The sequence below is a fragment of the Hyla sarda genome, chromosome 7 (genome assembly GCF_029499605.1).
Source record: "Hyla sarda isolate aHylSar1 chromosome 7, aHylSar1.hap1, whole genome shotgun sequence".
Taxonomy (NCBI): Eukaryota; Metazoa; Chordata; class Amphibia; order Anura; family Hylidae; genus Hyla; species Hyla sarda.
In genome coordinates this window covers 124,090,212-124,117,522 of record NC_079195.1, presented here as the reverse complement: position 1 = coordinate 124,117,522, position 27,311 = coordinate 124,090,212, and the positions used below count along the sequence as shown (strand labels likewise).

The following is a 27,311-nucleotide window of genomic DNA, read 5'->3' as shown; positions in this document are numbered from 1 at the left end:
CATCACAAACAAGAACTAATATTAACACACAAATCAATGACAAAGCGGTCTTACAAGCAGGGGCAATACAATTTAGAGGCCAGAAGACATGACCCATGATAGTCAGACACTCAGTACTAAGAAGTAACAAAATAACTGTCCAGAGTAGCAAAGGCAGAAGTGATTATGGAGAGTATAATAAGTCAAAAACAAAGCAAAATTGACAGAATAGGTATTAACCCCTTAAGGACGCAACTAATTTTCACCTTAAAGCGTACGAGTCAGATCCAACAAATTAAATTTTTTTTTTTAATATATCACTCTGTACCTAATCCTGACTAGGTATGTCAAATTTTCATGTCTAGCATCTTTTTTTTATTACACTTTTAATTTAGCTCACTAGTCTGAATTCCTCTCAAAGGGAGGGGGCGTGACCTTACTGTGCAGGTCTTTGCCCCCTCCCTCAGTATGCTGTCTGCTCACATCTCCCCTAGCATTAGCAAAACTACAACTCCCAGCTTATCCTCACTGACAGTAGCAGGACATGAGCTGACAGTGAGAGGATTTTTCCTCCAGCTGTGAGCCCTGAGCTCACAGCTGTCAATCAAGGAAGTGTGTCCATGACATAGGTGATAATGAATGGACACAGCAGGACTAGTATGTGTCCAAGCAGGCGCGGGGGGTGGGGGGGGGGGGGTTGGGGGGTTGGTTATTTGACTGGCTTTTTCAGTATGAAATACTGAAAATTTTCTAATGAAAGTTAGTTTTGCACTTTACAACATAACAAAAGTTTTAGTATCTGACAGTGCCCATTTAAGGAAATACCCCATGTGTAGACGTCAAGTGCTCTGCTGGTGCACTACAATGCTTAGAAGAGGAGTCACATTTGGTTTTTGGAAAGCAAATTTAGCTGAAATGGCTTTTGGGGGACATGTCACATTTAGGAAGCCCCTATGGTGCCAGAACCGCAAAAAAAAAAAAAAAAAAACACAGATGTTTGATGACTTTTCGATAAAGTTCAGTTTTTTCCCAAAATGTTACATTATTACAAGGGGTAATAGGAGAAAATGCCCCCAGAATTTGTAACCCCATTTCTTATGTGTATGGCAATACCCCATGTGTGGATGTCAAGTGCTCTGCTGGCGCACTACAATGCTCAGAAGAGAAGGAGCGCCATTGAGCCTTTGGAGAGAGAATTTGTTTGGAATGAAAGTCAGGGGCCATGTGCATTTACAAAGCCCCCATGGTGCCAGAACAGTGGATCTCCACCCACATGTGACCCCATTTTGGAAACTACACCCCTCACAGATTTTAATAAGGGGTGCGTGGATTTACACGCAACTGGCATTTGACAGATCTTTGGAACAGTGGGCTGTGTAAATGAAAAATTACATTTTTCATTTTCATGGACCACTGTTCCAAAAATCTGTCAGACACCTGTGGGGTGTAAATGCTCACTGTACCCCTCATTACATTAAGTGAGGGGTGTGGTTTCCAAAATGGGGTCGAATTTGGGGGGTTCCATTGTTCTGGCACAATGGGGGCTTCATAAACACACGTGGCCTTCAATTCCGGACAAATTTTCTCTCTAAAAGCCCAATGGCACTCCTTCTCTTCTGAGTATTGTAGTGCGCCCGCAGAGCACTTTACATCCACATATGGGGTATTTCCATACTCAGAAGAAATGGGGCTACAAATTTTTGGGGCTTTTTTCCTATTTTCACTTGTGAAAATGAAAAATTTAGGGTAACACCAGCATTTTTGTGAAACAAAAATGTCTTTCTACATTTTCCCATCCAACTTTAACGAAAATTCATCAAACACCTGTGGTGTGTTAAGACTCACCCTAACTCTTGTTATGTTCCGTGAGGGGTATAGTTTCCAAAATGTGGTCACACGTGGGTATTAATGTTTTTGCGTTTATGTCAGAACCGCTGTAAAATCAGCCACCCCTGTGCAAATCACCAATTTAGGCCTCAAATGTACATAGTGCGCTCTCACTCCGGAGCCATGTTGTGCGCATGCAGAGCATTTTACGTCAACATACGGGGTATTTCCGTACTCAGGAGAAATTGCGTTACAAATTTTGGGAGTCTATTTTTCCTTTAACCTCTTGAAAATAAAACGTATGGGGCAACACCAGCATGTTAGTGTAAATTATTATTTTTTTTTTTTACACTAATATGCTGGTGTGGACCCCAACTTCTCCTTCTCATATAGGGTTAAAGGAGAAAAAGCTCCCCAAAATTTGTAAAGCAATTTCACCCGGATATATGTGGCCCTAAACTGTTTACTTGAAATACGATAGGGCCCTGAAGTGAGAGAGCGCCATGCGCATTTGAGGCCTAAATTAGGGATTTGCATAGGGGTGGAACCGGATACAAGCATTACAATTAGCTCCCCTATCAGAAATATTCTACGCCAGTGATTCCCAAACAGGGTGTTTCCAGCTGTTGCTAAACTCCCAGCATGCCTGGAGTTGTTGTTTTGCAACAGTTGGAGGCTCCGTTTTGGAAACACTGCTGTACCATATGTTTTTCATTTTTATTGGCTGCTCGTGCATGCTGGGAATTGTAGTGTTGCAAGACTTTGACCGCACAGTGATCTCAAAACTGTGGCCCTCCAGATGTTGCAAAACTACAAATCCCAGCATTCCCAGACAGCAAACTGCTGTGTGTGCATGCTGGGATTTGTAGTTTTGCAACATCTAAAGGGCCACAGTTTAATGACCACTACACAGTGATCTCCAAACTGTACCCATCTAAAATCTTGCAAAACTAAAAATCCCAGCATGCCCAAACAGCAAACAGCTGTTTGGGCATGCTGGGAGTTGTAGTTTTGCAACATCTGGAGGGCTGCAGTTTAGAGACCACTGCATAGTGATCTCCAAACTGTGGCCCTGCAGATGTTGCTAGGCAATTACTCACCTCCTGCAGCAGGATCGCCGCACGCCGCGCAAGCTGGAGGATCGCTGCCTGCCGCCCGGTAAGGGACCTCCGCCGCTCTCATCACGGTTCCCCCACTCTGCCCTTACTACCGTGGGTGGGCAGAGCGGGGAAACTGAACTTTAAACACCCCCCGCCCGATCTGCTATTGGTCGGTCGCTTCTGACTGACCAATAGCAGGGATAGGAGGGATGGCACCCCTGCCACCTTGGTGATGTGCCAGGATGTCTGCTGAATGATTTCAGCAGGCATCCCAGTCCGGTCCCCGACCGACAAGAGGCGGGGACCGAAATTCCCATGTGCGTACCTATACACTCTGTGTCCTGAAGAGGTTAAGTGTCTGAAGTTGGGGGTCCCACTAATCATGAAAAAGCATCTTTGTCCCCAAGGTTGAATGAAGCAACATTTGAGCATGTGCAGTAGTGCTCCATTGAAATTCTATGGGACCATTGGAGATGGCTTTTCCTACGGATAGGGGATATGTTTTAACTATAGGAAAACACCTATTGTATCAAAATAAAATCAGCACCATTACATTCAATATGCAGTAATAAAGTATTTAACTTGTAAGGTAGTATTCACTGCGCGTCTTGGCTGTGCATTGCTGGGATCCAGTCCCATAATTATTTAGACACATACCTGTCACTTCTATAGCACAGACACACTGTAGTAACAATCACGAAACGCCAAGATGTAATTGCCACAATGCGTTACAATATAATAGTAATAAAGTAATGGCCACAATCCACAATGATGACTAGCAAACAATTTGGCAACAATATATCAACCTATATGTCTGCACATTAGCAGTACCATATAACCCAGGAAGAGATTTCTTATACAAAAAAAACTATATACCCAACTCAAAATAAAGACATTTTATTTTAAAATATCAATTTATAATCAAAAGGTTCATAAAAGCATAAGAACTCCTTATTAATAATACACCAACCCTCCACCCACATAAGGTGATACCAACATTATAGCCACACAACCACCAAATGGAGATCCTGACGAAGGTGGCAAAATGTGTGTGAAGGTGTTGAGAGGGAGACTCCCATACTGCCCCATTCTTATTATGGACGCTCTACACCTTTTAAATGGATTTTGGTGTGTATATACTGTTGTATGTACAGATAATGTGTTTGCTTCTCCTTCTGGGGATTCTGTGTTTTTCATTATTAGGCTTGTATGTTATCTTGATATAAATTGGGAACCTGGATTAAAAAACAGTCCTGCTCAGTTAACTATAAATGAAAAATGGAGGAAAAGGAAGAAAAGACAAGGGGAAATATGTCCAATAGATTAAATTCCAATTTATTTAAAATATACTAAGAGGTGTTCTGCAGGGTCCTCTTAGTATAAAAATAAAGTAATAAAAAAGGTGTGCTAAAAGGATAATGATAATATGCAGACTTGTTAAAATTGCTTGCAGAAATTAATTCCCCATTTGGCATACAGTCTTACTGGGAGGACTTAGAGACTCTCCACTTGATATTAGTGTATTGTACTGATACTATGATGTTATACAGTGATACGGCGTTAATCCAATGTGATGGCTCGAGGGGCGCCGTGCCTTGTTAGAAACCAAAAGTAAAGTTAGTGGGTGCCGGCATGTGTGCTCAGCAGCGCTGCAGTACCCCTATTTCTGTGCAGTTGTGTCTTTGAGTGGGATGGGGATTAGGTAAACGTGCCAGGCAGGTGCGCTATGCGGAGCTGGAGTCCCCTTGATGCTCTCCCATTTTACCCTGGCGGCACATGGATAATGTTGTATTATGTGCACATTATTCCTGTGCCGCCAGAGTAAAGTGGGAGAGCATCAGGGGGACTCCAGCGCTGCATAGCGCACCTGCCTGGCATGTTTAACTAATCCCCATCCCACTCAAAGACACGACTGCACATAGCTCTGCGCAGTCAGGGTAGAGTGGGACGGAAATAGGGGTACTGCAGCGCTGCAGAGCGCACATGCCGGCACCCACTAACTTTACTTTCAGTTTCTAACACGGCATGGCGCCGCCTGAGCCAATACATTGGATTAACGCCATATCACTGTATAACATCATAGTGCGGAGAAAATCATCATCCTATTATTGTATCAGTACAATACACTAATATCAAGTGGAGAGTCTAAGCCCTCCAAGTAAGACTGTATGCCAAATGGGGAATTAATTTCTGCAAGCAATTTTAACAAGTCTGCATATTATCATTATCATTTTTCGCACACCTTCTTTATTACTTTATTTTTAACATATGTCTGATGCAAGGACCCTGCAGAAGACATCTTAGTATATATTAAATAAATTGTAATTTAATCTATTGGACATATTTCCCCTGGTCTTTTCTTTCTTTTCTTCCATTTTCATATCCTTAACCTAGCAGGACTATTTTTAATCCACATTTTTGCTCTTTTGTCCTGGGCACATAGGGTAATGCACAGCCTCCTCGGTTTAGGATTCTGTCTTATGTAGAGCTCCCATTCAATTTTTTCTTTGTAAATTGGGAATCTGAAAGCTCTAGCTCATGCTCAGAGCTTGAATGTCCAGGAGGCAGTACCTAGCCGCAGGCCTATTTCCACCCCAATCCCTCTCTTCCTTGAGTGATTAACATACACTTAGAGCTAGGAGTCCCACCCTATCTGTAAATCAGTCAAGCCACAGAGGAGTGGGGAGGAAGGAGGTGTGCATACTGTGACGAGGAACTGCCTCCTTGACACTTCAGCACTGAGCATGATCTAGAGCTGACAGATTACCTTTAAACTTTGATAATGTCATGCTATTTTGTACCAATAAAATCTAAATTGTGATATGAGGTACAATATGGTGTATTGCTTCCAGCTTGAATCAAACTGATTCAGTTTAATTCCACTATAGAAAAAGTCAAAACATGGCCATAATGTGTGGAATGTGTGGAGTTAAACAGAAGGTGGATTGAAAGACAAACATTAGACAATAGGCATACTAAGTGACTATTCCTGGTCTGGATACAGGTGTATAGATAACAATGGGTTGTATCTGTTCTATTTGTCCATCTCAAGTCATCTATTTGAGATGGCTGAGAAAGTAATCCATGATTATTGTATTGGTGTTAAAAAGACAAGGATGTGTACTGATTAAACAGGAAATTATAGTGGCCATAATAGTCACATGGCATTTATATCTATATACCACTTATAGTGAATTAATGATTATTTGTCATGTCATAAGGGATTCCATCACAGAGACATCCCAAGATTCCTCACAGAAGTTCCTAGAAGCTACCTGAAGGGGCAGAGCAATAAAGGGGGGTAAAGTCAGGGGCAAAATGTTTTCCCATAGTTCTCTCTTCTCTGATGACTGGTTATGACAATAGGCATTTCCATGGAGCCCAGGCATCCATTTTTCCTTTTTCCAGAAGTACTATGCCTACTCTCGGTAAGATACATTGGTTTTCTATGTGATTAAGTTAAATTGATAACATCCATAATATTTTTTATATTTTTGTTGATCACAATAAATTATTCATAATTTATAATTGAGTTATGTTATTATGATATATCTTCTGACAAAATGGAGGCCTTAGGGACATGATGAGGGGGTGATTTATCAAAACCTGGTCAAAGGAAAATGAATATGGGCAATTCAGAACTTTTTCCTCTGGACAGGTTTTGATAAATCTACCCCCCCCCCCCCCCCCATTAGGCCCTAGTGTTGAAGATATTCCCCGCCAATAATCAACTGATATTTTTATGGAATAAAATAAAACATTTTGAGTTGGTTATATAGGATTATTGGCAGCAAATGTCTAAAAATACAACTGAAAGTAGAAAAATGGCACAAGAAAATAGTTTAAATTGAGCAAAAAGGAATGCAGATAAAATAGGTGACTAGTGGTAAAATAAGCAAAGAAGTTAGTACTGCCATTAGATCAGGGATTCTCAACCAGGGGTACGTGTACCCCTAGGGGTAAGCCAAGGGTTATGAGGGTACGGCAATTCGCTGACAAATACCGGCCATGCATTGGCCAGTATTTGTTAGCGCATAGCGGGGATTGGACGCGGCAGTCGCTGCGGTAGCTCCCTATATTGTACTTTGCGTGAGCTGCAGTGGCTGCCGGGGCTGACGTCTGATGTCCCTGACGTTGCGGGGAGGTGCCGGCACAGCGCAGAAGGATGTCACCCGACAGTGCGGCCCCACGACTCCCACCAAACAAGATAGACACAGGCCTGGTTAGCATGTTAAACCACAGTATGGGAGAGTGCAATTGGATGTATCTCATAAATTGGCCCAGGGGGATCAAGGGGGGGTGGGGGTGAAATGGCACAAGGGGATTAAGATACGGGGGGGGGGGGGGGGAGGATAATGGCAAAAGGGGATCAGAGGGAAGGAGCAATGGCGGCACAAGGGGATTAAGATGGAGGGGGGGTGGGATAATGGCAAAAGGGGATTAAGTATCGCATTAGTATTACCTTGGAAAGGTAAGCACATGCCATTATGAAATGAAGTACTTTTATGACCTCTTTTGTTCATGGGTACCCCTCGCGAGTTCATTTCACGTGAACTTACGAGCAAGGGGTACCCGCTGACATACCTTCACCCTTTGGGGGTACAATCATGAAAAAGGTTGAGAACCACTGCATTTGATCCAGCCATGAATTTTACACTGCACCATATTTCAATAGCTGTTTATGCATAGTGATCTGTAAAATACTGTGCCTAATTCAATGTTTTCAAACAAGTCAATCAATTGTTACTACTTACAAAACTGTGAGAAGAGACCAGAGTCTCTTCTCTGCTAGAGATGACAGTCCCACTGAGGCTCCTTGCCAGCCGTCGGAAATTCTCTGCACTGTACAGATTGTCTTCATCTGACTTCCTGCTCTGGTCCCTGCCATGAGTGACCTGCAGGTGCACACACAGTATGGCAGGATTGCTCAGAAAATATAGCAAAAATTACACCTGCCACTCTTTTCTAGCCATCTAAGTAAAGTACCATGGGGAGATTTATGAAAACCTGTGCAGAGGAAAAGTTGATCAGCTGTCCACAGTAACCAATCAGATGGCTTCTTTTATTTATCAAATACCTTTTTAGAAATTAAAGAAGCAATCTGATTTGTTTTTGTCCTTGGTCATACAGAAATACCTTATGTGCATTCCATTAGGGAAATCAAATTTATGTCAGGGGTGTCTGGAATCCGCTTTCTTCCCTACACTTACTGAAAACAAGAGAGAGAGGAGAGAAGCACTCAACTGCGCAATTCTCTCCCTGCTTTTGGCATGTCTGTAGGAACACGTCAAAAGTTTTATAAGTGACAGGCAAAATCTTTTTTTTTTTAAATCAACTGGTGCCAGAAAGTTAACTCCTTAAGGACTGAGCCTTTTTTGCAATTCTGATCACTGCCACTTTATGCATTAATAACTCTGAGATGCTTTTACCGATTATTCTGATTCAGAGAGAGTTTTTTCGTGACATATTCTATTTTAACATAGTGGTACTTGCATCCTTTCTTGGTGAAAAATCCCAAAATTTCATGAAAATGTAGAAAATTTTGCATTTTTTTAACTTTGAAACTCTCTGCTTGTAAGGAAAATGGATATCCCAAATAAATTATATATTGATTCACATATACAATATGTCTACTTTATGTTTGCATCATAAAGTTGACATGTTTTTACTTTTGGAAGACACCAGAGGGCTTCAAAGTTCAGCAGCAATTTTCCAATTTTTCCCAAAATTTTCAAAATCGGAATTTTTCAGGGACCAGTTCAGTTTTGAGAAAATGCCTCCCAAAATTTGTAACCACATTTCTTCGTAGTATGGAAAGACCCCATATGTGGATGTAAAGTGGGCGAACTACAATGCTAAGAAGAGAAGGAGCGCCATTGAGCTTTTGGAGAGAGAATTTGGTTGGAATAGAAGTGGGAGGCCATGTGCATTTACAAAGCCCCCCGTGGTGCCAGAACAGTGGAAATTCCCACATGTGACCACATTTTGGAAACTACACCCCTCACAGAATTTAATAAGAGGAGCAAGTGAACATTTACACCCCACTGGCGTTTGACAGATCTTTGGAAAAGTGAGCTGTGCAAATGAAAAATTTAATTTCTCATTTTCACGGACCACTGTTCCAAAAATCTGTCAGACACCTGTGGGGCATAAATGCTCACTGCACCATATTACATTACGTGAGGGGTGTAGTTTCCAAAATGGGGTCACATGTGGGGGGGGGTCCACTGTGTTCTGGCACTATTTTTAAACACACATGGCCTTCAATTTCGGACACATTCTCTCTCCAAAAGCCCAATGGCGCTCCTTCTCTTCTGAGCATCGTAGTTTAGTTAAGGCTCACTATACCCCTTGTTATGTTCCGTGAGGGGTGTAATTTCCAAAATGGGATCACATCTGGGTATTTATTGTTTTGTGTTTATGTCAGAACCGCTGTAAAATCAGCCACCCCTGTGCAAACCACCTATTTAGACCTCAAATGTACATGGTGCGCTCTCACTCCTGAGTCTTGTTGTGCATCCGCAGATCATTTTACGCCCACATATGGGGTAGTTCTGTAGTCAGGAGAAATTCAGTTACAAATTTTGGGGGTCTTTATCTCCTTTTACCGCTTGTGAAAATTTATAGTAAATGTAATTTTTTTACACTAACATACTGGTGTAGACCCCAACTTTACCTTTTCATAAGGGGTAAAAGGAGAAAAAGCCTCCCAAAATTTGTAACGCAATTTCTCCCAAGTACGGAGATATCCCATATGTGGCCCTAAACTGTTTCCTTGAAATACAACAGGGCTCCAAAGCCAGAGAGTGCCATGCACATTGAGGCCTAAATTGGGGATTTGAATCCGCCACAAAAATACCCTACACGGCATTGTTTCCCAAATGGGGTGTCTCCAGCTGTTGCAAAACTCCAAGCATGCCTGGACAGTCAGTGGCTGTCCAGCAATACAGGGAGTTGTTGTTTTTAAACAGCTGGAGGCTCCATTTTGGAAACTGTGCCGTACAAGACTTTTTTTTTTATGGGAGGGGGGGAGGGGGGGAAGACTGTGTAGGGGTATGTGTACATGTAGTGTTTTACATTTTATTTTGTGTAGGTGTAGTGTAGTGTAGTGTTTTTAGGGTACATTCACATGGGCGGGTTTACAGTGAGTTTCTCGCTGGGAGTTTGAGCAGCAGCACAAAATTTGCCGCATCTCAAACCTGCAGCAGAAAACTAGCTGTAAACTCGACCGTGTGAATGTACCCTGTACATTCACATGGGGGGGACCTTCAGCTGTTGCAAAACCACAACTCCCAGCATGCACTGACCATACATGCTGGGAGTTGTAGTTATGCAACAGCTGGAGGCACATTGGTTGCAAAACACAGAGTTTGTTACTTAACTAGCATGTACAGTCTAGCATGTACAGTCTCTCAGTGCATGCTGGGAGTTGTATTGTTGCAACAGCTGGAGACACACTGGTTGGAAAACACTGATTTAGGTAACAAACTCTGTTTCGCAAACAATGTGTCTTCAGCTGTTGCAAAACTGCAATAATCAGCATGCATTGACAGCCGAAGGGCATGCTGAGAGTTGTAGTTTTGCAACAGCTGGAGGCACACTGCTACAACTCCTGGCATGCCCTTTGGTAGTCTGTGCATGTTGGGAGTTGTAGTTGTGCAACAGCTGGATGCACACTTTTTCATAGAAAAAAATGTGCCTCCAGCTGTTGCATAACTACACCCCCCAGCATGCACAGACTACCAAAGAGCATGCTGGGAGTTGTAGTTTTGAAACAACTGGAGGCACACTGCTACAACTCCTAAAATGCCCCTAGGCTTTGCATGCTGAGAGTTGTTGCTAAGCAACAGCAGGAGGTGAACAGGCCTCACCTCCTGCTGTATCCTGCCGCCGGGACCGCCACCGCTGCTGCCACCAATCTTGCAGCTCCTGTCGCCGCCACTGCACCAGAGGGGACCCCCGCCGGACCAGGGAAAGGTAGGAGACCCCGCCGGCCCCGATCGTCGCCATGATCACCGTCCTGATTACCGCCCAGCAGGGTCGTGATTGGTCGTTCCGACCGATCAATCACGTGATCGTGAGGTGGCACCCGTGCCACCTCACTCCTGTTGGGTAAGGGTGAATGGGGCTTTCTCGGACAGCCCCATTCACCCTTTTTTTTCCGGATCCAGAGACCCGATTGACGTGGAATCGCCAGTCTAAATTGACCAGCGATTTGCGGCAATCGCCGATATGGAGACACCTCAGGACCCCCCTGGGCGATATGCCAGGATGCCTGCTGAATGATATCAGCAGGCATCCCGGTCCGGTCCCTGCCCGGTGAGTGGCAGGGGCCGGAAGAAAGCAGGGCGTACCCATAAGCCCTGAGTTCTTAAGGACTCGGAAATGGGGGTGTATGGATACGCCCTGCGTCCTTAACCCCTTAAGGACTTGGCCCTTTTTCACCTTAAGGACTCGGCCGTTTTTTGCAATTCTGACCACTGTCACTTTAAACATTAATAACTCTGGAATGCTTTTACTTATTCTGATTCCGAGATGGTTTTTCGTGACATATTCTACTTTAACATAGTGGTAAAATTTTATGGTAACTTGCATCCTTTCTTGGTGAAAAAATCCAAAAATTTTATGAAAAAAATGAAAATTTTGCATTTTTTTAACTTTGAAGCTCTCTGCTTGTAAGGAAAATGGATATTCAAAATACATTTTTTTTGTTCACATATACAATATGTCCACTTTATGTTTGCATCATAAAATTTATGAGTTTTTACTTTTGGAAGACACCAGAGGGCTTCAAAGTTCAGCAGCAATTTTCCAATTTTTCACAAAATTTTCAAAATCGGAATTTTTCAGGGACCAGTTCAGTTTTGAGAAAATGCCTCCCAAAATTTGTAACCCCATTTCTTCGGAGTATGGAAAGACCCCATATGTGGATGTAAAGTGGGCGAACTACAATGCTAAGAAGAGAAGGAGCGCCATTGAGCTATTTTTCAGGGACCAGTTCAGTTTTGAAGTGGATTTGAAGGGTCTTCATATTAGAAATACCCCATAAATTACCCCATTATAAAAAAAGTATTCAAAATGACATTCAGTCAGTGTTTTAACCCTTTAGGTGTTTCACAGGAATAGCAGCAAAGTGAAGGAGAAAATTAAAAATCTTCATTTTTTACACTCATGTTCTTGTAGACCAAATTTTTGCAAGTGGTAAAAGGAGAAAATTTTTTCTTGCATTTGTAGCCCAATTTCTCTCGAGGAAGCACATACCTCATATGTCTATGTAAAGTGTTCGGCGGGCGCAGTAGAGGGCTCAGAAGGGAAGGAGCGACAAGGGGATTTTGGAGAGAACATTTTTTTGAAATGGTTTTTGGGGGGCATGTCCCCTTAAGGAAGCCCCTAGGGTGTCAAAACAGCAAAAAAAAAACAAACAAAAAAAAACACATGGCATACCATTTTGGAAAATAGACCCCTCAGGGAATATAACATGGGATAAAGTGAGCCTTAATACCCCACAGGTGTTTCATGACTTTTGCAAATGTAAAAAAAAAAAAAAAAATTTATGTAAAATTTTTTTTACCTAAAATGCTTGTTTTCCCAAAAATTTTACATTTTTAAAAAGGGTAATAGCAGAAAATAGCCCCCAAAATTTGAAGCCTAATTTCTCCCGATTCAGAAAACACCTCATATGGGGGTGAAAAGTGCTATGCTGGCGCACTACAGGTCTCAGAAGAGGAGTAGTCACATTTGGCTTTTTGGAAGCAAATTTTGCTCTGGGGGCATGCCGCATTTAGGAAGCCCCTATGGTGCCAGGACAGCAAAAAAAAACAAAAAAAACATAAGGCATACTACTTTGGAAACTAGACCCCTCGTGGATCGTAACAAGGGGTTAAGTGAACCTTTATACCCCACAGGTGTTTCACGAAATTTTTTTTTTTACCTAAAATGCTTGTTTTCCCCAAAAATGTACATTTTAAAAAAGGGTAAAAGCAGAAAATACCCCCCAAAAATTGTAACACAATTTCTCCCGAGTACGGCGATACCCCATATGTGACCCTAAACTGTTGCCTTGAAATACGACAGGGCTCCAAAGTGAGAGCGCATGCGCATTTGAGGCCTAAATTAGGGACTTGTATAGGGGTGGACATAGGGGTATTCTACGCCAGTGATTCCCAAACAGGGTGCCTCCAGCTGTTGTAAAACTCCCAGCATGCCTGGACAGTCAGTGGCTGTCTGGTAGTAGTTGTTTTGCAACAGCTGGAGGCTCCGTTTTGGAAACCGTGGCATACCAGACGTTTTTCATTTTTATTGGGGAGGGAGGGGGGCTGTGTAGGGGTATGTGTTTATGTAGTGTTTTTTACTTTTTATTTTATGTTAGTGTAGTGTTTTTAGGGTACAGTCGCACGGGCAGGGGTTCACAGTAGTTTCTCGCTGGCGCTGACACTTGCAGCCGGATACTTACTGTAAACCTCCGTATGGTGCATGCTGGGAGTTGTAGTTTGCAACAGCTGGAGGCACACCGGTCATTAAACACTGAGTTAGGTAAAAAAAAAACTCTTGAGTTTCACAACCAGTGTGCCTTCAGCTGTTGCAAAACTACAACTCTCAGCAGTCACCGACAGCCAACGGGCATGCTGGGAGTTGTAGTTATGCACCACTACAACTCCCAGCATGCACTTTAGCTGTTCGTGCAAGCTGGGAGTTGTAGTTATGCAACATGCAGATGCACCACTACAACTCCCAGCATGCACTTTAGCTGTTTGTGCAAGCTGGGAGTTGTAGTTATACAACAGCTGAAGGTACACTTTTCCATAGAAAAAATGTGCCTCCAGCTGTTGCAAACTATAAGTCCCAGCATGCTCATAAGGGAATGCTGGGAGTTGTGGTGGTCTGCCTCCTGCTGTTGCATAACTACAGCTCCCAGCATGCCCTTTTTGCATGCTGGGAGCTGTTGCTAAGCAACAGCAGGAGGCTGTGACTCAACTCCAACTGCTGCTCCGGCACACAGGTCAGTCCCTCGTCGCCGCCGCTGCTCCTGGGGCCCTGATCCCAACAGGGATGCCGGGGATCGGGGTCCCCAGCTGCCGGGGTCCACGTCCCGCACCCGATCATGCTCTCCTGAAGAGGGGCAGAGCGGGTTGCGGGAGTGACAACAGCAGCAGGTGCCCTGATTGGTCGGCTGGTAAACCGGCCTACGAATCAGGGCGATCGTGAGGTAACACCAGTGCCACCTCACCCCTGCTGGCTATGACTGTACGGGGCCGTCAGAGACGGCCCTGATCAGCCAGTAATTCCACTGGAGACCCGATTGACCCGGAATCTGCCGAAGATCGCTGGGCTGAATTGTCCCCCCTGGGCAATATTACCCCCCCTGGGCGATATGCCGCGATGCCTGCTGAACGATTTCAGCAGGCATCCGGCTCCGGTCCCCAACCGGCTAGCGGTGGGGACTGGAATTCCCACGGGAGTATGGAAACGCCCTGCGTCCTTAAGGACTCGGAATGCATCCATACGCCCTGCGTCCTGGAGAGGTTAAGGGGTTAAACAGATCTATAAATTTCTTCTATTAAAAAAATCTTAATCCTTCCAATACTTTTTAGGATCTCTATACTACGGAGGAAATGCTTTTCTTTTTGGATTTCTCTTCTGTCACAAGCACAGTGCTCTCTGATGACCTCTGCTGTCCATTTTTGGAACTGTCCAGAGCAGCACATGTTTGCTATGGGCAGGGGTGTAGAAATTTTATTTAAAAAAACGACTTGTCCACGGGACTAAAATGGAGCAAAATCTACTTGTCCCTCATGACGATCCACTTGTCCGGGCCAATATTTGCTTCTACGCTTTGATTTTTTTTCTCCTCGCCCTATAATAGCCATAACTACCTACTATAATGATACCTTTTTAATTTTGAAATAACATATTCTCTGGACCAAAAAAAATATATTAGGTGAAGTGAAATTGAAATAGTAAAAGATAATTTTGCAGATTTGGTGGTTTTTCTTTTCTAAACCATTTACCTTGTGGTTGAGCCAACATGTTAGTTTCATACTTTAGGCCGCCTGATTACAGCAATACCAGATTTCTATAGTTTACGTCATGTTTTACAAATTTTTTTAAAATTCTGAACTACCCCTGTAGCTTTTTTTTCCCTCCGCATACAAGGCTGTATGAGGACTAATTTTTTGCCCCATAATCTGTTTTTTGTATCGGTACCATTTTGGTATTGATCTGACTTAATCGCTTTTTAACTTTTTTTCTGGGGATATTATAAAAATTGCAATTCTGTGGTTTGGTATTTTTTGTACATTTACCGTACGGGATACATAATGTTATATTTTAATAGGTCGTACATTTAGGCATGAAACAATACCAAATATGTATATTTTTATTATGTTTGCATGTTTTTATATAGGAAAAGGGGGTGATTTGAACTTTTAACATCAAAGGGGTTAATGTGTGTCTTTTAAACTTTTATTAAAACTTTTTATTTTTTTTATTTACACTTTATTAGACTTTTAGGAGGAATCATTAGATTCCTCATACAGATGAATCGAGTTCTATTTACCTCATTGATCTGTGTGCTCTGTGATACATTGATAGAGCCTAGTCCAGCCAGACTATCAATGACAGAGCCACGGGACAGCAGGGAACAGAGGTAAGCCCTCCGGCTACCTCTATAGTGGATCGCCCCCCTGCGATCACTCTGTGGGGGGCCATCCACCCCACTAGCCATCCTGGGAGCATACACGTCCCTTTAGATGCCGCTGTCAGCTTTGACAGCGGCAATCTAAAGGGTTAATAGCCAGCCTTGGCTATTAGCAGTGGCCCCCGGCTACTGAAAACAGCCGGGGGCTGCAGAGTATGGAGCAAGCAGGAGTCCGGTGCCCGTTCCATACAGACTGCTGAGCGCCGCATGCTGGCTATTAGCGGCGGTGTGAGGTGGAAACTTGCGCCCCGTGCAGACTTGCGTCCGCTCCTCCACTCAGCTCTCCGAAGCTAGAGCTGTGTGGAGCGAAGGCAGAGGACGCAGGTCTGCATGGCAGAAAGAAGGCAGAGCAAGGGAGATAGGACGTACACAGCTTCTCATCTCCCTTCCCCCTGCTCTGCATTCGGAGGACGCAAGTTTCCACAGCCGGGGGGGCTGCAGAGTATCTAGCGGGCAGGAGTCGGGAGCCTGCTCCATCTGAGCACCGCTGCGATAGGGCGATAGGAATTCCAAATCCCTGTATGGGGATTCTCTCCTGCTCTGGACAGTTCCTAAAATGGACAGAGGTGTCAGCAGAGAGCACTGTGGTCGTGACAGAAGTGAGATCCAAAAAGAAAAGCATTTCCTCTGTAGAATACAGCCACTAATTACTACTGGAAGGATTAAGATTTTTTAATTGAAGTAATTTACAAATCTGTTTAACTTTCTGGCACCAGTTGATATTTAAAAAAAAAAAAAAAAAAAAAAAAAAAAAGGTTTTCCACCCCTTTAACACACAACCAGCAGCTGTTTGACTTTTAGGATACTTACTTTGTAACATTACTTCTTTGATTAGAAATCAGAAATCCTTAAGTGTGACAAATAAGCAATAAAGGTGTGTGTGTGTGGGGGGGGGGGTGGGATCTGAAGCCGGTAAATAATGGTAAAAGAGCATCTTCACACAGTTTTCTTTCATGTGGATTCTACAACCTATTGATTTCAGTGGAAATGTATGCCATACTTCATTAGGTGACAAAAATATATTGTGTTACACTCAAAGGGTATGTTCATATGTACATAATCCTCAGCAGATTTTCTGCAGACTCATTGTAGTTCATGGTTCGCAACAAAATCTGAGCCCGATTTTTCGCAGTGGAAATTCCACAGCAGATTATGTACGTGTGAATGTATTATTTTATGAGGACATCTTTTAACTGCCAACTTGTATCACGGTCATCTACATCAATCATGGAATGAAGGTTAGTATTTTAAGCAAAGTGCAAGAAGAAACAGTTTTGAACAGTATATAGAGGGACATGTTTTTTCTATACTACTTAATATAGAAATGTATGGAAAAAAGTAAGGAGTGTATGAAAAACAAACTGCAATACATATCATTTCTTAGACTAATACAGATAATTGTGCATGGTATACAGTAATAAATTAAAAACTGTTCATTGTTTTGTTACACCAGTTATAGAAATAACCAAGCATACATAGGCTGACAATTATCTGATGTGCATTGATTGCTTTAGATTTGCACAAATTTCTAAGGAACACTGTAAAGTGTAATCTGGAGGGAGACAAAGGAAAGGAATTGGACAACTACCACACTTCACTTCTCTGATATACTTTCCATCAGTTAAAGTAGCTGCATGAAAACAACTTCCTTAAAGGGGTATTCCAGGCAAAACCTTTTTTTATATACATCAACTGGCTCCGGAAAGTTAAACAGATTTGTAAATTACTTCTATTAAAAAATCTTAAGCCTTCCAATAGTTATTAGCTTCTGAAGTTTTCTGTCTAACTGCTCAATGATGATGTCACGTCCCGGGAGCTGTGCATGATGGGAGAATATCCCCATAGGAACTGCACAGCTCCCGGGACGTAAGTCATCAGAGAGCAGTTAGACAGAAAACAACAACTCAACTTCAGAAGCTAATAACTATTGGAAGGATTAAGATTTTTTAATAGAAGTAATTTACAAATCTGTTTAACTTTCCGGAGCCAGTTGATATATATAAAAAAAGTTTTGGCCTGGAATACCCCTTTAAACCTTCTTAGCAGCCAACAACAGGATAACTTTAGACTACTGCAAAACGCAATCAATCGATGGAACCCAGAAGTAATTTCATTTTATCTTTATGCAATTCATAATCAGTGAAAAACTCAGAATGGACATTCACATAATGCAGTCAAATTGCTGCTTTGCGCCATTGAAGTGAAGTTTGCATTTAGTTTGACTACAACAATCAAATGATCCTTAAAACTGCCTTCTAAAAGCTTAAATAAAAATATGTTTAGAAATGCTCACATTTGGTTTCAAACGTAAAACTAATATTAAGGAATAAAAAAAAAGTGTCCCTGTCATTTGCAAAAACTTTTGACAAGTCTCAGACATGTTTAAAGTTTTGAGACCTCCAATCAATCAATAAAATGAGCTGAGAGAAGAGCATGGTTATGCGCTTCACTCCCCATCTAGTGCAACTGGATTGAGATTGCAGTATAGAACCACTTGTTCAAATGATTGGTGGGGGTCAGCACTGAGACCCCTTACTGATTAAAACTTTTGACATGTCTCTGTGACAGTGTCAATATCATTTGGAAAAGCTTTTGCTAAGTATGGTTCCCACCATCCAGTTAACAAACATACCTTAGACACAGGTGAATGTGTGGTTCCACAGAGATTGCGCTCTATCTCAGCTGTTGGTGTTCTTGACAGACCTCTACCTGCAGAATGCTGCATTTTTCTTGTAGATGTGTTGTCTAAAACTTTTTAGCAAAAAAAATAAAGAACATTAATGAAGCAAACTGGTTATGATTATGTATATTTAGCATATTTTTTTATACATATTGCTCAAACAAAAAAAGTACTAATGTTTTCTTTGCTGACTAAATTTTAACTTTGTTCTGTAACCATTCTTCCAATAGTTGCAACACTTGTGTGGTGGCGGCCAGACAATGCATAAAATTTAGCATCATACAATTTTACTTTATTTAGCCACATAATGATTTATGTCACATTCAAACAACTAAACATTGGTGAAACATGCAATTGTCTAATGTAATGTCACAGATTAAACACAAACTTCTTAATAGACATTAACACTTACATGGTTTTCCGAATGTCTGTCTTGAGTTCTCAGATCTCCACTGCAAAGTCCTGCTGCCTGGACAAGTCTGAAGACTGCTGTTATATAAGGTATTCAACTCTGAAACATCATGCTCAAAATCCTGCTTCCACTCCTGACGGAGATCAATTGAGCTCTTTGATAAGCCATACCTTACAGACTTTCGATTGGAGGAGAAACTTGGAGGAGCATCGTATTCCACATCACTGTCATCCACTTGGGCATTATAATATCTGCTGACACTATCAACCCACTGGTTCATGGGCACAGAGGCTGGCAAATGCACAGTGCTACCAAATTTCACCTTTTTCTCAGCTTTGTAATAAAACTTGCCATGATTAACACTGTCAGCCATGTCTCCTGGTAGTACTTCCTTAAAAGACACTGCACTATGGCTGTTTAGATGGTTTATATTCGCTCTATTAACATTACATGACCCATCCTCAGAATCTGGAGAAGTACTTGCTTGATCCGTACTGACAGATTTATTTTCTTGCATCACTAGAGGCTGCGGACCAGATTCTGTTCCCAAAAGGTTTAAAGAATCCTGAATATGTCCCACTGTTGAAGACTTCTCTTCAGAGCTGTCTATTCCAGTAAAATTCACACCAAAACTGCTTCTCTTTGGTGAGCCACCTTGTAGCCTCTGGAACTGTTCTGCGAGTGAGCGCACCAACCCCTTACTTTTCGGCGCTTCAACTTTGCTAGTTTCAAAGATATTCAATTCACATTGTTTATCTAGTAAGTTGTCCTGGCTGTTTGGTTTTGTGGAGATATTAGCTGGATGAACATTAAAACTATTTGTAACAGTTGGAGAGACTGGTGGAACAACGCAAGAACCAACCTTATCTTCACTTGTATGAATTTCTGTACTAACAGATTTGTTACAGTAGGTAGGTTGGATGTTTTTATCTGGAGACTGAGCGTGTGCTCGACGTGCCCAGGGAAATAACAATGATGGTAAAGAACCAGATTTAATTCCATTGAGTTTCATCTTCCGCAAAGGTAGAAGACCATCTTTAGCTTCCTGTTCCTCAGTCACCTTACCACTATTAGGGCTTCTTCCATCAGCAGCTTGATCACTTTTTTGGCTTTTAAGTTGTATGTCTGGGCTACTACTATCCACTCTTAAAATGTTATCAACCATGCTTGGTGCATGAGTTGAGGCACTCTCTGGGGAATTAGGACCTGAAGAAGCACGGTAGTTAAAAAAGGTTTTGCTACATGGGCAGTGTTCAGTAGCTGAGAAGCTGGAAGACTCAGCGGACGATGGAAGCAACTCATGGCTAGAAGCAAACAGATGTGGTAATGGAGTGGATGTGAAGTCCTCCTTTGTGGTTCTCTCTGCCATTACCTGATGGTTCACTGAAACTTTGTCCGTGATAGCCTGGTCACTGCAAGGAGGCGAGATATTATTTGCCATATTATTTGAAAATGAATCAAAAGAGAATCAAGGTTAATTATAAAAAAAAAATATATATATATATATATTACAGACAACTGATACCTTGGTGGTATATGCACATCAAGCATACAAGATGTATGTGTGCCTATCACATTAACTCCTCATTTTATGTATCTGCAGTTTAAAGGGAATCTGACAGATGGTTCACCCTCACTAAACCGAATATGCAGGGTTGTAGTGCAGGTCAACCTGATTAAAATAAGGTATAACGCACATATACCTATGGTATGATTCCTGAAATCGCAATAGCATTGCTAATATGCTAGCTGGCTGAGCTGGCATTCAGACATCCCTATCTCTGTCCCCTCTGCTTCCATATGCCCTCCTTCCTTGTAAATATTGATAAGACTCTTAAGTCTCACATCTTCATGACATTAGAGACTATGCTTATGTGACCGCTCTTTAGATGGGCATATCTGAGCAGAGGGGATGTAGGAAAGGATGCTCAGAATGCCAGCTCCCACCTCCATTGCACACAGAAGAAAAGTAACATATTAGCAATGCTATAGATATTTGGGGAACTGAACCATGGATATATGTTAGATCTTGTATTAATCAGGTTCACCCACACTAAAACCCTGCATATTCAGTTTAGTGCAGGTGAACCTTGTCAGATTCCCTTTGGGTAGGTGTTAAAAAAAAATAAAAAAAAAAAAAAAAAAAAACTTTCATAGTTCGTAGAAAGCGCTAAACTTCCCGCAAAATATATATATATATATATATTTAATATTTCAGACTGGAAAAACATAGATTGGAATGAAAAATCCAAATAGAACATGACAAGTCACAAATGTAAAAATCAGTTAAGCACTTACAAATAAACAAATGCAAATAACAGTAAAATGACTAAGTCGCAATGGAATTAATGCAGAAGAACAAATATGAACTTCATCAATGTATTAGCTTGGAAGGCTTCTGGTCTCTTGTAGCAATAAATAATCATTGATCACACATGAATTTATATCAGTACTTGTAAAGATATTGAACACTGCTAAAGAGATGGTTTATTTAATGTACAGAGATCTATCTTTGGATGAAAAGTAGCACCTGCTATTCTGTCCAACCAAGATGTTTACACTCAAAGGAAGACTATATCTCAAAAATAAAATAAAATACTCTGGGTGTATAATGATCAGTACGGCAAGAGGAAATTGAAACGTGTCAGTATTTGTAAAGTAACTTAAAGGGTGTGTTCAACGTCTCAAAAATATTTTTTTGTTGTCACAGTGCATTTAAAATTTAAAGATAAAAGAACTATTTGCAGAGTTTGTTCCATTTTCATCTACAACTGCTACACAGGCTTATAAGTCTCCATGAGCAAATCTGATCCTGTAGTCACATTCCATCTGTCCCCAGCTTACGTACTGTGTTAGCAAGAATTATAGGAAATCTGGAATGGAGTAGGACTTCTGGATCAATATCTCATGGTTTGTTTAGTATGTTTTGGACATTTAGACATAATGTTAACAACTTTTTGATGAAGGTCACTTGCAAAAAATTACAATTACAAGTAGGCCATTTCCACAGTCTTGATATTTATACTTTAAATGGCAGAGTCACCTAAGGCTGAGTTCACACATATCCACATTAAAAGGGGTATTCCTACTTATAGTATTTATCCCCTATTGACATTTATTGTTCATCTCCACCAGTGCCACAGACAATAAATGGAGCAGCGTTGTGCTACCATTCTGAGATGTGATTCTCAAAAACCCAGGGAGAGCCAGAGGTCAAACTTCATAGGATCAGACGCTTCTTCCTTATCATGTGGATAAGTAAAATAAGCTGGAATACCCCTTTAAAGCACAGTACAATGCAAGAACAATCTGCAGCATTACTTTTTTGCAGCAGAATATTGCAAAGTCTATATCGCAAATTTCACTTTTTGTAATAAAAAAAAGGGTGAATCATTGGCAAAATCTGCATGTAATGCATGCTGATGTTTCTGCAGATTTTTTTTCTGCAAAGTTTTGCTGTGAGTAAACCCAGAGTATGGGCTAAGAGTCATTTTTGAAAAGACTGACATTTTATTGGCTCTTAAATCTCTTGATTATTCTGCTATAGAGTTGACAGCAGGCAGTCCAAACAGGGTAGCACTAAAGCAAGACCCCGTTGATCAATATACAGTCAGGTTTTATTTTATGTATAGCTTTCCTTTAAATGATTTCTACGTCATGTTAAGAACAGTTCTCTAGTTCATTCCTAGTTAAGGAAGTTTCATGGCAGCTACCTTGTAGACTGGTTTATAGTTCCCCCCTGTGGAGAGGGGTAAGCTGGTGGCAGCGGTTGAGGAATTGTCGGCAGCAGCATGCGGTCCTGAAGAGTCCGTGCCTTTCGTAAACACATTTGCAACTTCTTATCTGCTAGGGTTCTGCAGTGTGTGCTAGATCTGGCATCATGCATGGCAAGTCTGAATTTAGCTAAAATGCAAAAGAAAACATAGCAGAAACAAATGCACGCACACAAACCAAAATAATAAAAATAAGATGCCAAAAAGAGCATAACATGGAATCATGCAATACAGAGGGAAAACAAAACTTAATGCATCCTTAGAGTTATTAACAATGCACACGTATGTAAGCAATGCACCCTGAGCATATTAACTGGGCCAACAGGATTGATATGAGAAGACTGGCAGTAGGAACAGGCTCATCTTTAACTATACATCTTCCAAAGAAAGTGTCATCACCCCATAATATCATAGTCTGCTCAGTTTCAATACATTGTTTTCTACAGAAATGTGATTTATTTAAAGCATTACTCTAATTTATATAAACTTTTGTCAAGACCTGTCAAAAATTTTGATTGCACAAGGTCTTAGTCTTGAGACCTGCTATAATTGTGAGTTATAAGCAGAAGCACACTTCACTCCCCGGCTGGCCAATCCAACCAAGTCCTGTGCGCTGACATATATGGATGATCTGTATAAAGTTTATATAAATGACAGTAATGCTTTAAGTATGGTACAGTTTGATCTGTTTTAAAGGAAAACTGTCAGCTTTCTCCCCCCGCACTAACCAGCAGTACTGGCTGGTAATCAGTTTGATGCTTACCGTGCCCGGATCCACCGCGCCGTTCGGCCGTAATCTATTTTTGGTATATGCTAATGAGGTACCAACTGGGACCGGCTTGGCTAACTGGCACTCTGACGTCAGTGTCTTAAGTCAGTGTCGTAGCGCCGCCCAGCTCATCAATATTCCTCCCCTCTCTCCATTACAGAGCGGGGAGAAGCGGAGGGAGGGGAGGAATATTGATGAGCTGGGCGGCGCTGCCAGTTAGCCCAGCTGGTGCCAGTTAGCGCCTCATTAGCATATACCAAAAACCGAAGATTACGGCTGAACGGCGTGGCGGATCCGGGCACGATAAGCATCAAACTGATCAGCGTCCCCAGCACTACCAGACAGTACCACTGGTTAGTGTGGGGGGAGAAAGCTGACAGTTTTCCTTTAATTCTGTGACTTCATACAATCTGGACATTCGCAGTGGTAATGTGAGAAACTGGAGCAAATCATTATTAGAGTGTGTAATAATAAATAATAATGATATACTGTATGGGTTTAGAATATAACATGGAATCAGCAAATTTTGCATCCATCCAATACACCCCATGTATTTAGTTCTATGAGGTAGTGTTTATTTTTATTTTGTAGCTGTTTGCACAGAAGGTGGTGTAAGCTCTATGGCAACTGCAGTGCATGGTAGACAATATAAATGTCTTGTATTATTACAAGGAAGTGAGGGAGTATGCTAAATAGAACAGATTGAAAAATTAATACATTGCCTTATGTGTGTACAAAGTAAACATATCTTGCCTTATAAAGGCCTTTAGCAGTACAGAACAGCTGTCATTAACTAACCTGCCCTCTTACAATATTGAAATTACTCTGCTATCCTGTACCAGACAACACAGCAAAGTTGAGGTGAGCTACAGAAAGCAAGAGACTATTGTGACTGTTCTCTTGGACAGAGACAAAACCAAAAAATATTTGAATTACTTATTTTTATGTGGAGAGTGACAGAAAAAAAAACACATCCAAAAGTTAAAGTTTATAATAAAAACATGATTTAAAAAAAAATGTCAAAAGTAGCAGAAAAAAAAAAAGTTGTTTCACTAATAGAAGGCAATATGTAGTACTTCCTGCAGCAAACAATAAATATGATGAGATCCAGAGAAGGTGTCATCAGTTACATTTAGAGCTTATAAAAAAAAATTACAAAAATTTTAAAGAATATATTTAGAAATACATATAAGGAAAATGAGAGAGTGTAATCACATGTACATGGTTTCCATTTCAATTATAAAATACAAAAACAAGAATGGATTCATACATGTCCTCCATTTTTATCTGTTCCTGACTAGGTATTCAGTAAAAACCTGAACATGTGAACACACCCTTAAATAAAAGCTGTCAGTTTTTTTTTTTTTTTCCTTTTTGGCAGACGTTTAACATGCCTGATCATGTGTTCCTATGGTCTGGCAGCAGCTTATTCCATTCTTTTCTGAACATGGGAGGATTACTTAATTGGGAAGAATAGAGGGAGCAAGGTTTTTATATGTTCTAGCATTCTTAAAATGTGTAACAGTAATGTCACAGTGGGTTCAAAGTCCTGATGAATTTGGTTACGAAGACGCACACTGCCTAACCTTCAAAGAGGAAGAAGTAATTAAAGTGTCTATTCTGATCCATGCTACACACTCTGATGAAATAGATGTTTTGTTATACTTGTCACGTAAATAATTATTGAAACCAAGAGCACTGTTTCCACACTGCAAAGTCTCTTGTAGAAATGCGGGCAAAGCAACAAAAGCTGAAAAAAAAGCAATGAAGTATTTTTTTTTTAATTATTATTATTATTATTATTATTATGAGATAACAGCAATTTGCAAGATTCTGTTGAAATAGAGAGACAAAGGTCACCTTCCACAGCCAATAGCTGAGCCACAAAATGTTAGGCATGCCATGTAAAAAATACAGAATTTAAAGCAAACTTAAGCATTGGTTAGGAGTTACTTACAAATAGCTTCATTACACAGTGCCAAAGCTGTAGTGTAATCTCCTTTCTGCTCCAGCCTCAGTGACTGTTCAAAGACAGAGTCTGCCTCCTGTATGGATCGGTCAAAGCTGTCACTCCTTCCTGTAATAGAAACGCAGAATTGTCAATTTCGTAATTGCTTCCTATATGGCCAACATCAAAATCAGCATCTTTCATCAACACCTGTACAGTTGCTATGGCCACGAGGGAGCTTCTAAAAGTCACCCATATCACTTGCAACTACACCAAGTAAAACCAATATTTTCAGAGGCGCTTGTGCCAGTCACAATAGATTAAAATTACTGCCAAGCAGCACTAACACTCATCATTGTGGTGTAACAAAAAATACACTGAAGCTCTTCACTGGGTGGATGCGCCCCCCCCGTTAGGCCTCCGGATTGAACTATCCTGAACGTCATTGCTAAAGACTGTTCCTCATGATTGTCTTTAGATAGAGATTAGGGAGGTAGTTTTGCTTAGGGCCTCCTTAGGTTCCTGTATTCCTTAGGTCTCCTGGGGTAGTTATTTGACGGCCATTTTAGTTTATGGTGGGGTGGCGTTCTAGTATTGTTGGTTTACTCTCATTTGGCTTTCTTTTGACGCTCTGTAATAGTTGTAGTTTTGGGTGTAGGTCTGCACTGTGTTAGGGTATATAAGTTACTATGTCCCGTTTAGTGGGTTTTCTTGGGGAAGTTTTGATTATGACATGTTTTTGTATATATGTTTTGTGTCCTGTTTGTTTGGTTGTCCGTTGTGTGCGGTGTGTATGGTCCCGGTGCTCTGCCCTGCTCTGTCCTAGCCCTCCTTGGGTCTCTCCTGTTTCTAGCTTATGTTCTCTGTTATGATGGGAACCCTGTAGGTGGTTAGTTGGAATGTTCAGGTGCTTTATTCTACGTTTAAAAAGGGCCTTGTGTCTCAACTTTGTGAAACACCAATCTCCTCATATTATTTGTCTACAGGAGACTCAAGTTACGGGTCAGTAGGTTCTTGCCCTGAAGATGGCCTGGATAGCGCGGGGTTATCATGCCTCTTATTTTTAATTATGCTAGGGGCATTTCTGTGTTAATAACGAAATCCCTGCCATTAGAGGTATCTCAGACAGCTTGTGACCACTTTGGGAGGTTTGTAATTCTACATTGTTCTATGGGTTCTTTCTCCTTTGTCTTGGTCTCTGTCTATGTCCCCCCTCCTTTTCATGTTTCTGTGCTTGAACTCATCACTAATAAATAGTTTCTCTCTGATCCTGTTCTTTTCATAGGAGATTTCAATGTAGTTCCCTATCCAGCTCTTGATCACACGGCCTCTGCAGACCCTGGCTCTTCCTTGTTTAATAACTGGCGCTCTCACCAAACGCTCAATGGCGCTCCTTCTCTTCTGAGCATTGTAGTTCGCCCGCAGAGCACTATTTCCATACTCAGAAGAAATGGGGTTACACATTTTGGGAGGCTTTTTCTCCAATTACCCCTTGTGAAAATGAAAAATGTGGGGAAAAAACAGCATTTTAGTGAAATTTTTTTAAAAAAAAATTCATTTTCTTGTCCAACTTTAGCGAAAATTTTTCAAACACCTGTGGGGTGTTAAGGCTCACTGGACCCCTTGTTACGTTCCTTGAGGGGTGTAGTTTCCAAAATAGTATGCCATGTGTTTTTTTTTTTTTTTTTTTTGCTGTTCTGGCACCATAGGGGCTTCCTAAATGCGACATGCCCCCAAAAACCATTTCAGCTAAATTTGCTTTCAAAAGCCAAATGTGACTCCTCCTCTGAGCATTGCCAGCAGAGCACCCGACGTCCACACATGGGGTATTTCCATCCTCAGAAGAGATGGGGTTACAAATTTTGGATGGCATTTTCTCCTATAACCCCTTGCAAAAATTTAAAATTTGGGGGAAAACCAGCATTTTTGTGAAAAAAAAAAATTTAATTTACACATCCGACTTTAACGAAAAGTTGTCAAACACCTGTGGGGTGTTAACGCTCACTGGACCACTTGTTACATTCCTTGAGGGGTGTAGTTTCCAAAATAGTATGCCATGTGTTTTTTTTTTTTTTTTTCTGTTCTGGCACCATAGGGGCTTCCTAAATGTGGCATGCCCCCCAAAA

General features: G+C 41.3%; 1 protein-coding gene across 8 annotated transcripts in view; it reads right to left on the bottom strand.

The window, feature by feature from the left end:
• The window catches only part of USP54 (ubiquitin specific peptidase 54), a 163,195-nt gene that overhangs the window by 8,407 nt on the left and 127,477 nt on the right, over positions 1 to 27,311 (bottom strand). For 6 of the 8 annotated variants that reach the window (XM_056530669.1, XM_056530672.1, XM_056530673.1 and 3 more), the window contains 5 exons: positions 25,195 to 25,314; positions 22,409 to 22,598; positions 18,696 to 20,107; positions 18,236 to 18,354; positions 7,661 to 7,801 (listed from right to left, as the gene is read on the bottom strand). In XM_056530669.1, the coding sequence (XP_056386644.1) occupies positions 7,661 to 7,801; positions 18,236 to 18,354; positions 18,696 to 20,107; positions 22,409 to 22,598; positions 25,195 to 25,314 (1,982 nt within the window). Of the gene's footprint in view, positions 1 to 7,660; positions 7,802 to 18,235; positions 18,355 to 18,695; positions 20,108 to 22,408; positions 22,599 to 25,194; positions 25,315 to 27,311 lie in introns of those variants that run through there. The other 2 variants (XM_056530676.1, XM_056530678.1) reach the window with 2 other exon arrangements.